Source organism: Scatophagus argus, chromosome 3 (assembly GCF_020382885.2).
Source record: "Scatophagus argus isolate fScaArg1 chromosome 3, fScaArg1.pri, whole genome shotgun sequence".
In the NCBI taxonomy this organism is placed as follows: domain Eukaryota; kingdom Metazoa; phylum Chordata; class Actinopteri; family Scatophagidae; genus Scatophagus; species Scatophagus argus.
Window position 1 is genome coordinate 23935109 of NC_058495.1, and position 12457 is coordinate 23947565.

At 42.9% G+C, this 12457-nt stretch overlaps 2 protein-coding genes across 2 annotated transcripts; one reads left to right on the forward strand and one right to left on the reverse strand.

The window, feature by feature from the left end:
* Nucleotides 1-677: 677 nt before the first annotated feature.
* Nucleotides 678-4045, forward strand: LOC124057139 (bromo and FHA domain-containing protein DDB_G0267958-like). Its single transcript, XM_046385275.1, has 6 exons — nucleotides 678-1659; nucleotides 1961-2128; nucleotides 2260-2438; nucleotides 2608-2848; nucleotides 3496-3723; nucleotides 3989-4045. Exons 1-6 carry the CDS (start codon nucleotides 1009-1011, stop codon nucleotides 4043-4045), a joined length of 1524 nt encoding a protein of 507 aa, XP_046241231.1. The 5' UTR covers nucleotides 678-1008.
* Nucleotides 4046-6342: 2297 nt separating this feature from the next.
* Nucleotides 6343-11937, reverse strand: pdhb (pyruvate dehydrogenase E1 subunit beta). Its single transcript, XM_046384879.1, has 11 exons — nucleotides 11797-11937; nucleotides 11643-11699; nucleotides 10504-10611; nucleotides 9862-9924; nucleotides 9630-9665; nucleotides 9231-9421; nucleotides 8971-9065; nucleotides 8384-8494; nucleotides 7946-8037; nucleotides 7711-7852; nucleotides 6343-7390 (listed from the first exon to the last, which is right to left on the reverse strand). Exons 1-11 carry the CDS (start codon nucleotides 11935-11937, stop codon nucleotides 7245-7247), a joined length of 1182 nt encoding a protein of 393 aa, XP_046240835.1. The 3' UTR covers nucleotides 6343-7244.
* Nucleotides 11938-12457: the final 520 nt, after the last annotated feature.

The window sequence follows — 12457 nt, forward strand, 5'->3', positions numbered from 1 at the left end:
TGGGTTACACTTCACAAAATGAGCACAAATAAACGGTAACATCACAACAGACATTTTTAAGAACCCTGTACACGTTCATTTGGTTGATTTCTGTGTGAGGCAAAGTACAAATCTGAACTACTTGTACTTGAGTATTTCCATTTTAACCCACAGACTTTTATTACATTTCATTTCTGTGACAACTACAGCAACTAAATTAAATTAAGATTTTATTTAAGAAACACATAAGTTTATAAAACAGAATGCATTCCAATAGACTTGATGATAAAACTGTGTAAAAAGCAGTCAAAGTGATCTCAACATTTCAAGTTAATTAATTTTTTTCCAAAGTTAAATAACATAATGAGTTAGATATATGAAGGCCTATGTCTTATTTATCTTGTGGATAAATAAGACATTTGAAGACGTCACTTAGAGCTTTGGAAAAATGTGGTCAACATTTTATCAGTATTTTCAACTAATCAATAAAATGATCAATAAAATGAGAAAAAAATACATATCTATTTATAGACATGATAGACATGATGAAATTGTTTATTTTTATTTTTTATGTTTATTCTCTTTATTATGTCTATGTATCTATTCATCTGACTTGCAGCGTCTGATATAAATTGGAGACGTGCGTTATCAGCCTCCCGCCACCTGGGGGCGCGATCAGCTGAATGCCACATAGCCGAAACACGGAAACTATTTTGTTTATCAGTGGAGGTTACATCCTGTTGGTTACAGTTCTTCTGTGTTTTCCATCTGCTCTGGCGCCATACCTTCGTAAAAACAGCCTTAGTTTCGTATCAATAACCAACAAACTTTACTACACAAGTCGCTTAGAGCGTTCAGGAAAGTTTGACCGTGAAACATCCATCTGAAAGTCCCGGATTGTATTCTGGCGGGTTTCAGTGTTAGCTTATGCTGTTAGCCTGCTGCCCCGTGAACAGAGATGACCACTGACAGACTTTTTCTTTCTGCGTATTACGACTGTTAACTAAACCCAGAGCCCCTCCGTTTATTATGGCGAGTGAAAACACCGAGACTAACGCGGGGAACGATGAGGAAACTGGTCCTCCTTCAGAGCCAAACGAGCACGACTATGCCCACACAGCGGCCAGTAACTTTACTTCCACGGAGGCGTCCTCCTTCTCCGGAACACTGGTGACTGATGCTGAAGTCACCGCACAAGAAAGCTTTACTGCACCGACTGAACCTGAGCAGAGCGCACCAGAGCAGCCCTCTTTGTCCGTAGAGCTTCCCGAACCTGCCGTGGGTGCGGAGGTGGACTGCCCAGGTGGAAGTTATGTGGATGCGTCCTCTCTTCTGCCGCAAACCGAAGATGATTCCCAAAGGACGGCAACCCCTGAACATGCCGCTCCCGCTCCCGCTCCCCCCGGCACATGGCGCGGTGGCCGCCGGCGTACGATGCGACCAGAGGACAGAAACTGTTCCTGCTGCAAGTGTGAGTTCGAGAGACAGGGCCGCAGCTTCAACCGGAGGGCGGTGTACACCTTCACCACCCCGGAGACTGTGCAGTGGGCCTTCCCGGACGCCACAGTGCATGAAAAGTCCTTTCTGTGCGAGACCTGTGCGCAGTTCATCAGGAGCAAATGCAAGCGCAAACAGAGCGGAAAGCGGTCTCTGTGGCTGAAACCGCCTGCCTTAAAACAGGTTTGACTAACTGTAGTGTCTCGATGTTCTGATGACAGTCACAGCAGTATGTCACTTGTGGTTACCACAATTATTTTTCTGTCTTGGACTCGGAGATTCATCATACATTTATATAAAAGCTGAATTGACAGATTGAGAACAGATTTGTTTAGCTCTTAAATATAGTTTTGGTCTTACTAAAAATTTCCTCCGGCTGGTGGTGACAGAAAACTGCCAGTCTGCACGCTGCATGCAAGATGATAGGGGAAAAAACATCTTTGCTTTGACTAATTTTCTGTGTGTTTGGTGTTGGTGGGTGCAGTCAGACTTGAGAGACAAAAAGAAGAAAGGTCGCAGGATGGGGAAAAAGAGCAAAGCGGCGCTGCTGGTGAGCAAGTCCTGCTACAAGGCCGCTTTCAAAATGCTCTGGTCGGCCAAAGGTGCCCGGAAGCCCATGATGGACTTCTGGAGCAAACAGCTGAAAGAGGAGGTGAGAACAGATGCTCCTGGCTGATGCAGCTGTTTGCCACAGCAAACATACCCGGCTTTAAGTCTTCATATTTAGTACTTGTTTTGTCATTAAGTTATCGTGGTTTAATGTGTGTCCTGGTGGTGGTGTAGATGAAGGTGCTGACACGGCAGACGGACAGTCCCTTCCACCAGAAGGTGTCGAGCAGGAAACCGCTGTCGTCTTTCCCCTGGCGACGCTGTCTGAACTGGGCTCAGGATAAAGCTCCACTCGTCACCACCTGCCTCACCTCCCTGTTCCCGGACATCAACGCCCTCTCCAAGAGCAGTCAGTGAGTCTGAGTCAGGATACACTGGTGCTCAGTTCATACAGTCCACAGCTTTAACAGGAGTCAGTGGTCAAAAGAGTAAAGAATCCTGCGGTTCATTTCAGTTTTTAAAACTATCTAATAAGACATCATGGGTGGTGATGAGCATCTGTTGTGTTCTGTTTGTTGGCAGCCAGCTGTCGGAGGAGCAGGCCCAGACGCTGCTGGAGCGCCGGGCTGTGGTGGCGCTCTCCATCCCGCTCTTCACCAGGAACATCTGGAAGAACAACTTCCTGCAGGCGGCTCTGGGTGCAGAGCTCCGCTTGCAGGGCTGCTCTGGCTCCGCCCTTGATGCCCTCAACACCATGGGACTGTGTCAGAACAAGGACACAGTCAGGCTACTGCTGCACAGACTCCGGAACAACAAGAAGGTTGTGAGTATCGGGATCAGTGGTGCTGGCAGGGCAGGACTCAAAACCAACTTGTGACACAAGCCGATTTAAATGAATTTCATGTACAAGTGTAATTATCAACATCAGATAGAGAAAAATGTAAAAGAAATTTCAGAAGTTAAGGAAGTATCCAGTTTGTACTTATTGAAGGGGACTGATTTAAGAGTCCTTGATGTGCAGAAGTCCGTGAACACAGATACTTGACAGAAGTCTTTCACCACTGTGCAATACAAAGATGCAAAGATTTTTTAAACTAGCGCTACACAACCATTTAAGGTGAGAAATTGGCAATGCAGTTACAGAATCTTTATTAATATTTGATCCGCTCAGCATAGTTTGACTGTTTGGTGCAGGAAACAACATGGCAGCCGTCTGGTCACAAGCTTTCTCGTGTTTAAGTACACTAAAACGTGTTTCTGAAAACATGCGAAACAAGTATCAATAAAACATTCACAGTTAGTTGATTAACTTTTTTCTAACTGCTAGTCTTTGATCTGTAGGATTTATTTATTTATTTATCCCCGTCCATCCTTTACTTGTAATTTCCGGGTGTGTAATTATTGTTTCAGCCACATGGGGGCACTAGAGCAGATGTTTAGTTTTCTAACTTTGTGCTGTCTTCCTGTCAGCCAACACAGAACGGACAACAGCGGATGAAGTTAAAACGGGAGCAGATGAAAGGAGAATCAATGACAGACGTGGAGGAGGAGGAGGAGGAGGAGGAGGAGGAAGAAGAAGAAGAAGTAGTAGAAGAAGAAGAAGAAGAGGAGGAGGAAGAGGAGGAGGAGGAAGAAGAAGAAGAGGATGAAATGGAAATTGCAGTAGAGGAGGAAGAAGAGGAAGAAATGCAGGACGGGGTGGAACAGGAGGAGGATGATCATGCAGCAGAGATGGAAAAGAAGAAGAGGAAGAAGAAGGCAAAGAAGCAGAGGAAGGAAGAGAAAAGGAAGGAGAGAGGAAAACGAAAAGCAAAGGAGAGAGAGGAAGTCGGGGGGGATGAGGAGGAAGAAGAAGAAGGATCGGAGCAGAAGAAGAGGCGGGTGGTGGTGGTGAGACTCGACCTGCTGAAGGGACACTCAGAAGTGGGACGGTCTGACCTCTCAGCTCCATGAGACTCTGTAGACTCCGCCCAAGAACTGGACAGACCCCACCTCCAATCACAGAGCAGGACTGAGGTAACGCCCTCTTCTCTGGGAGGTGTTGAACGGCATTCTGGGAATTGTAGAAAGTCAGTAACTGTGGAGGGAAACTATTGAGAGCTTTCCTTTTAAATTGTAATTTTTGTGGCATTAAAAATTCAGTTTGAGTCAGAAATAAGTCAGTTTGCTCCCAGAAAAGCCTCTAAAACACAAAACTGCACCCTTAAACTGAGACTGATAATAAAACACCCGCGGCTTAATAATCACATGATTATCTGCATCGTTTTTACCCCTGACGGTCGTGTGTCTCAGGTTAGCTTTCCACTTTGCTTGTATGATGGAGTGTTGGTAACATTTTGTTTTTCTGGCCCCTGAGTTTATGACTGATCATTTTCAAATATTGGAAACATTTCTGGACAGAACTACGTAATTTGGTGCCAATTGTAGGAACATAGGAGCATATAAGATAAGAGGAAATAATTGGAAATAATTTGAAAACGCACAGTAAAGCCAAAGTGTAACATAAAAAGTCAATACTCTCAGCATTAAGTTGTAGAGTGAGGTCAGACCAGTATCAGGCCTTGGGACATGTGATACCTGGCTGCGGTGTGACATATAAAGAAGTGGATTGTGTATTAGTGGTTTACACTGTAGGCTACATCACTCCCTGTCATGCCCTCAGCAATAAAACATTATGCACTTTACAAACAGTTAATCTGTAGTATAACTTTAGTTTAACTTAGTAAGAGGCTAACTACTGTATCAATTCCTGGTTGCCTTTATGAAAACTAAGCATTGGCTGTGAGTATTCTGCCAGAATATTTCCTTATAGTTAGTACCAAACTACCAGTGGGGGCTTTTTTGGTTTGTTTGTTTGGGTTTTTTTGTACAAACTTTGACCTTCACTTGGGGTGAACAGTACATGTAGAGAAGTATGTTACAGTTAAGTGACCAACAGCAGCAGCCTTTTCTGTTGTTATTAATATTCATCCGGCTGCTGGATGATGGATGTTGGGAAGTAAACAGCGTTTTATTTTTAAATCCTGATTGGGGTTGAAATTCTTTACAGTGAGAGTTTGGTTCCTCTGACACAGTAAGGTTTATAAACTCACAGGAAGAGAGAAAAACTTTCGGATGTTTCTGTTTACAGAGTAAAGTTATTGGTTAGTAAACGGTTTTTGTGAGCTGAGCGGGTGCTCACCTGGAAAAGAATGAATGTCCTAGAATTTGTTGTTTTGATTTTTGTTTGTTTTTCTTTGTTGGTTGTTTGTTGGCAGCAGTGAACCAAACAGAAGCGAAACGAGGCTTGTTTGAAGCATGCTGAAGCCTTTATGTAGTGTTCAAGATGACTGCATGGTGACAGAGTTGGTCATGTGAGGGTTTAGGAATACGTTCAGTTGGGAATATATCACTATAACCAATAAATATCTATTAGAACAGACAGACGCACTATTAGTCATTAAAAAAAACCAATTCATTTAATAAGTTAAATTTTGTCAGAAATCTGACTGAGTTCATTTCGATTCAAATTCAGACATTTTTTCAGAATTGGTACACGTCAAATTATTGCTAAACGAGCGTAGCTCAGTGTTTTAATTAAAGCACAGCAGGTCAGTTCAAGTTTCCAATTTGTCGCCGTAACGAGTGCCAGACCACACGGTACCTTCCAGGAAGTGTTTCCAAGTCGTATTATTGTGGGCACTTCTGTTATAAAGTCAAATTTGATGCTTGGTGTTGGATAGAACTGCATAGGGAGCCAATTAAAACAGAGATGTTGTCATTATTCTGTAGCCAGTACATTGTGCATGAACATTTGCTTCACAGCAAAAAAGCTTCATCTGTTGCCACTTTAAGTTTGTGAACATTTGTAACGAGGGCTTGTTCTTGACGATGGTTGCGTGTTATGACTGCTGGTCTCAGATCTGATCATCAGACCCCTGCCAATAAAAACGTTTTCAGCTTCAGCTCTCTGCTTTCCCTGTCAGATGTTAAAGATTGGGCGGCACGGTGGTGCAGTGGTTAGAGAGAAGGTTCCAGGTTCGAATCCCGGTCTGGGCTCTTCTATGTGGAGTTTGTATGTTGTTTGCATGTTGGGTACTCTGACTTCCTCCCACAATCCCAAAAACATGCACATTAGGTTAATTGGCTACTCTAAATTGCCCCTAGGTGTGAGTGTGAGAGTGTGTGGCTGTCTGTCTTTGTGTGTTGGCCCTGTGATTGACTTGTGACCAGTCCAGGGTGAACCCCGCTTCTCCCCCGTAGTTAGCTGGGATAGGCTCCATAATGATTCGGATTCCCGAATCATTCGGGGGCATAAATAAAACCAACAACAGAGTGTTACAGTGTAAAGCAGCATGGGGGACTGAAAGGTTTTTATTTCTGTAACAGAGTCATTTACAGCAACAAAAACATCCAACAGAGCTGCTGCAGCTACAATAAATATTCCCGACCACACTTCACCTACAGCACCCCTCTGGTTCAATGTTTTGTCAGAGTCAGTCCAAGGAATTAAGTTACTAGAAAGAATACAGTTAGGTTTTGATGGTTAGAAATATGTTTGACTTTATTATAACAGCAAAACTACTGAGAGCAAAAATTAAGTTTTAATTGGTCAATTGTAAGTGTAAATTTGAGACTCTTTTTACTCAATGTGACATCAGTCTGTTTTCACCAGATGTTTTTTCAGTATTTTTGTCAATATTTATTCTGGTGGAATATTGTTTATATTAGAGTATTTTGGAATAGGTTTTAACCTTAATTTGACAAAAGTTACAAAAAAAAAAAAAGGTTTGGCATCACTATCAAATAAATATCTTGGCCCGAGTAAAACGCTGCAGACTGATCAAATCCTAACATTTTTGTAGTGCTCACTCAGCAGTTTCATTGTGACTTAACATACAACCACATAAAGGCCTACAGGATAGAGCAACTTTTATTTTGAAGAGGAGGAAGTGGAAATAGCAGCCAGAGTCACACACAGAGTTCGGTCAAGTCTGACTGACTAACAGAGGTGGCGAGTTGACCGCACTCTGTGTGTCCACCACTCTGGGGGCAGAGAAAACAGCTGTGCGCTTCACTGACCAACATCTGGTTGGAAACATAAATCTGGAGGGTTTTTTTTTTTTTTTTTTTTAAAGGACCTGTTTGATTGTATTTACACGTGGTTAAAATGTTTTACCACCGTCTGTGTGAACGAGACAAAAGAGGATTGAGGTGGGCTTGTCCTGTGTGTGTGTCTCTCAGATGTTGAGGGTCTTTTTGACGGAGAACATGATGTCTTTAATCTGTGGCAAGCTGTTGTCCTCCAGGATTTTGGCGTACGGCATGGGGATGTCGACGCCCGTCACCCTGGTGACCGGAGAGTCCAGGTAGTTGAAGGCAGGACCTGAGAACACACAAAGGAAGTTTTAAGATTTTATTTTAATGCCCTCACTTCCCCACATGTTTTGCAGGCCCACTGTGGATGAATCTCCAGTGATTAAAGTTTTAAAATATCAGCGATGTAGACGGATGAAAAAACATCCTTAAACATTTTATTCCACAGCTGTTTTCCAGCAGTGATACTCCATCCTGTGCACAACATGCTAACAATTCTGCAAAGATGTGAAGAACAATATGATGTGTGTCTGAATTACAAAAAACTATCAGGCAGACTAAGCAGCATGTTACATTAAAATGGCTTCATTGCAGCCACTCAGCTGTTACCTTCCATGATCCTGGCGCATATCTCAGCTCCAACCCCAAACTGAGGCCAGCCGCCCTCCACTGTCACCAGGTGGTTGGTCTTCATCACGCTGGTCTCAATACTCTCCACATCCATAGGACGGATGGTCCGCAGGTTGATCACCTGAAACAAAAACAGAAAGAAAGGGGCTGAACAGGCCAAAGAGCACAGGTCACCTGTATTAAATTATAACAGCAGGTGTGGTCCTTCCTCTACCTCACACTCGATTCCCTCCTTGGCGAGGACAGCAGCAGCATCCAGGCAGTGACTGACGAACCGAGAGTGACTGACCAAAGTGACATGAGTTCCTGAAACAGGAGGAAGAAGAGAGGTTCAGGATCACAGCAGTAACGCAGGTCACCTTTACCTCGACACCCTCGCCTCCGATTTCCCCTGAATCATCCTCACTGCGTTAATGTCTGACAGCACAACAGTTCTGTTTCTATAAAACACCATCACAGACAGCTGCACCTCTCCATTTATCCTCTGCTGTTTACACATTACACACTATTTACACAAGTTAAAAGGAACAGTTCAACATTTTGGCAGATAAGAATAATCTCAACCTCAATGCTGAAACCATCTGTGATTGGACAACAGTCGGGTGCGCTGACTGAGTGACGGTTTGGTTCCATCGTGTCTGTACAGTCTCACCTTGTCTCTCAACCTTGGCCTTGCCGATGGGAATGGTGAAGTCTTTGGACTGTGATTCCTCCGACATCTCAAAGGGAACACCGTACATCAGCTCGTTCTCCAGGAACACCACTGCAACACACACACACACACACATTGATTCATGCATATTAATTGGATCATACAGCTATTCAATCTTTAAAAACAAAGTCTAAAAGCATCCAAAAAGCATTCAGGACCACTTGCTCAGACTCCAACTGCAGGTGAAATACATTAATCTAACAAAAGGTCTACTTTGGCTCTGATGCAACATCCTCACTCTGATTTATATTTTGTATTGATAGTCTGAATCTACATGTATTTTCCTAGAAGTATAAGTAAACAGAAAATCAAAATAAACCAACTTACATACCACTAAATTGTGCTTAAGTGCATTGAGCGAGTAAATGTACTTACACTGCATCACTGTTTATTCTAAAATGACACAAAAATTTTAATTCATACTGCAAATGTATATCAGTTCCTATCAACCAGTTCCATCTGTTAGCCAGCTAGCTGTGTTTTGTCTCATCATCCTGGACAGACAGTCTGTAGTGCAGCCGTCTTACCAGGGTTGTCATCTCTGATGGCTGATTTCAAGAGACCTTTGGCATCTTCTGAGTTCCACGGACTCACAACCTTCAGCCCTGGACAGTGACTGTACCTGTGGACAGACGCAGCAATCATACTGACACCAGAACAACTGCTACTGCTAGCACCATGAAAAGATAACTCCTTAACTTGTGGAAACTATGGAAGCGCCACTGATAAACGACGGACCAAGCCACAAAAACTAGAATCAAGTTGTGTCGGGTGTAAGTTAACACACCATGCAGCGAAGCACTGCGAGTGCTGTGCAGCAACACCAGCCGACGCTCCGTTGGGTCCTCTGAAGACGATGGGTACCGGCTGCAGCCCGGCTGACATGTAGTACGTCTTTGCCGCAGAGTTGATGACCTGGTCAATGGCTTGCATGGAGAAGTTAAATGTCATGAACTCACAGATGGGTCTCAGGCCAGCCTGCGAAGGGCAGCAGTGTAACGTTAGGAGCAGCAGGGTTGATAAAAGAAGAAAGCCATGACAATACCTAGGACGTGTCCTCTTTGGGGTGCTCACATACTAATAAACGCTAAAAATTACTATCAGATTAGATACTCATTTGCAACAGAATCAGTGGGGGTAAACTGGCAATGAGGGTGTTGACATATGGATGGGAAAAAAGACTCACCATGGCAGCTCCCACAGCGATGCCAGCAAAACCCATCTGCACACAGAGGGAGAGAGAGGGGGGGGGGGGGGGAGAGAGAGAGAGGAGGAGGAGAGAGAGAGAGAGAGAGAGAGAGAGAGGGGGAGAGAGAGGAGAGAGAGGGAGTGAGTGAGAGAGAGAGAGAGACGGTGGTCAACAGCTGAGAAATGCTTATAAAACTGTGGACAACAAAGAAGGTTAAAGTGCGTCTCACCTCGGAGATCGGAGTGTCGATGATGCGTTGGTCTCCATACTTCTTCCACAGACCCCTGCTCACCTACACACACACACACACACACACACACACACAGGGTATTACCGAACAGAATCAGGACAAGCAACGGCTGATGATTTAACAGCTTGCAATACATTGTAACTCTCATATATCATTGATTATCAGAAGTGTCACGGAAATTGACAGAAACGAGCTCTTAACTTTCATCGAGATTATCATCGAATTGGATTTATTTTCTTTTTCAGTGATCCTTGATTTGTTGGGAAGGGCGTTTTCTCAAGATTCAGGATTTGTTTTTGGTGAATTTGAACTTGCTTATCCCTAACCTTCAAGACACCACCAGGATAAACTCATATATAAAATATCCCAATCTTTTAAAAAGAAGACTTTGAAAATGTGAATGTAAGTTGTTAGGAACAAAACCAATGATCTGTTGATCTTGACAAATCCAGATGCAGTAGTTGAGCCCAACAGCAATTGCTACAACGAACGGTTTAAGTCACAAGTCAAATCAAATCATGGCTTTGGAGAATCATGACGCCCCTACTAGTTTGCTTGCATCTCAGATTAAGTTGATGTGCTGAAATAAGTCAAACTGTCTTCTGCTGAGTATCTACTCACCTTGTAGGCTCCATCATACTGGGCAACCTCCTCACCTAACAGGAACACACGCTCGTCCCTCTCCAGCTCTTCGTCCATCGCCTGGTTCAGAGCATCACGGACCGTCACCTGACAAAAACAACAGCATCGCAGTCAGAGCAGATCCACTTCCTCACGCAGCGGACAGGGTTTATCCTCATGTCTATCACATGTCGAGTCATGCTGTTGATGAGGCCTGCCAACTTTAATTTTCAGCTCAGTAAAACGTACTTCCCTTTCGTACAGATTTATTTCACATTGTCTGGAAACACACAGAAACACATACCAATAAGAAATAAGACTAGAATTACAGTTCATTTCACTACAGATCATGACTTGTATATCTGTGTGTTGTTTTTATAAATATGCACTTTTCATATATATCCTATCATACATAAATTGACAAATGATTATAGTTTAGCATAAGATGGTCCTGTTGCTCTTGTGGCGACAAGATTAGTAAACTGATAATTACAACCCTGACATACACTCGACTGAAAACAGTGCAAAGATAATGTTATACCTCGTCAATTTTATTTTTGCAAATAAATGGTACAAACAAATATATATCCTGAATTTGATGAAATTTGGTAACGAAAGACTGATTGTATGAAGGATATTATTATATGAGCTTAGGAACACTTTAAGGTACAACAGCTGTCGACCAACACTGTTCGCTTGCAAATGACTGCATTCTGTTCTTATGTACGTTTATATATGTATGTATACATCATCCAAACTTTTATGGAACCTTTTCCGGGGTATACATGCATGATGGCAAAAGCTTCGGGTACATTTATTTAGTATTTAATAACTTGGGGGTGGGGGGGGTTAGCGTCTTCTGACATTTCTAAGGACAATCAGGGACAGTCACCACTTTAGCATGTACAGTGGTTTATCAAAACACTGGGTGAATCAGGTTTGACATGATGTGACAGCCCGCATCTCTGCTTAGTAACCGGACAACAGTCGGGGCCTTGAGAGGTAGCTCCGAGGGGTACCTACGTCGGTAAGCACTGACAGGTGTCAGTTGCACATAACATAATCATAAAAGCAAACAGCAAATAGCTTTACGAGTGCGGGCTGCAGCTAAAGTTAGCCTGCTAGCTGCTAATACCGACCTGCACGGCGGCCGGAACACTTCTGTGAAATTCCCGCCGCAGAGTCGACACGGCATTCTATAGAAAGACAGAACAGCGCCATTAATGACTTTAAATAAACACCGACAAAACAGTAACAGTGATACAAAAGAAACACTTTTGAATTATATCGTACCTTTCCTGTACGGAGAAAGCACCTCAGGGACGACGCCATGTTTAACCTGTCCTCTGCCAGAGAGAATGCAGGGAAATTACCGGGGTGAGGAGATTTCATCCAATCGAAGCTGCAGTTTTCAACTCGGTCGGAACGTGTCATAAAATAGAGCCAATCACAAGCAGGTCAGCGGAGACGTAGGCGGGCGAAAAGTCAAGAATGAAAAAAATCGAAAAGAAATCCAAGGACACTTTCCTGCGCTGTCATTCTGTATGGAAGACAAATTCTGCCACAAGAACAAACACATGAAAGGTTAGGAATGGCAAATGGTTCGTCCAACTCTCCCATCTGGAACATGTAAATGTATATGTACAAGTGTAAAGACTGTGAACATGCAGCCTGGAGACATGATAACTCTTAAATCTCAGAATAAGAGCAAAATACATTCACAATTAAAAATTAATTTTCAGAATCACATGTATAAATAACCCCGATTTCCTTTGGAACCTTTTAAATGTCTAAAAATTAAGGAATAAAATATAATACAATAAACAATGAAATGTATTTCCTTTTAATTAATACATTTATAGTTACAAATTAAGTGGAAACAATTTAGCCTTCTGTCATTTATACTCGAATGAACGGATCTTCATTTTGATATGTTATTTCCATGCTGCATCAA

Coding starts and splice junctions, on each gene's coding strand:
- LOC124057139 (XM_046385275.1), top strand. CDS start 1,009: ATGGCGAGTGAAAACACCGAGACTAACGCGGGGAACGATGAGGAAACT. Junction 2,129..2,259: donor GCAAACAGCTGAAAGAGGAG/GTGAGAACAGAT, acceptor GTGGTGGTGTAG/ATGAAGGTGCTGACACGGCA. Junction 2,439..2,607: donor GCCCTCTCCAAGAGCAGTCA/GTGAGTCTGAGT, acceptor GTTTGTTGGCAG/CCAGCTGTCGGAGGAGCAGG.
- pdhb (XM_046384879.1), bottom strand. CDS start 11,937: ATGACACGTTCCGACCGAGTTGAAAACTGCAGCTTCGATTGGATGAAA. Junction 9,422..9,629: donor TCGCTGTGGGAGCTGCCATG/GTGAGTCTTTTT, acceptor TGCCCTTCGCAG/GCTGGCCTGAGACCCATCTG. Junction 8,038..8,383: donor GGCCAAGGTTGAGAGACAAG/GTGAGACTGTAC, acceptor CTCCTGTTTCAG/GAACTCATGTCACTTTGGTC.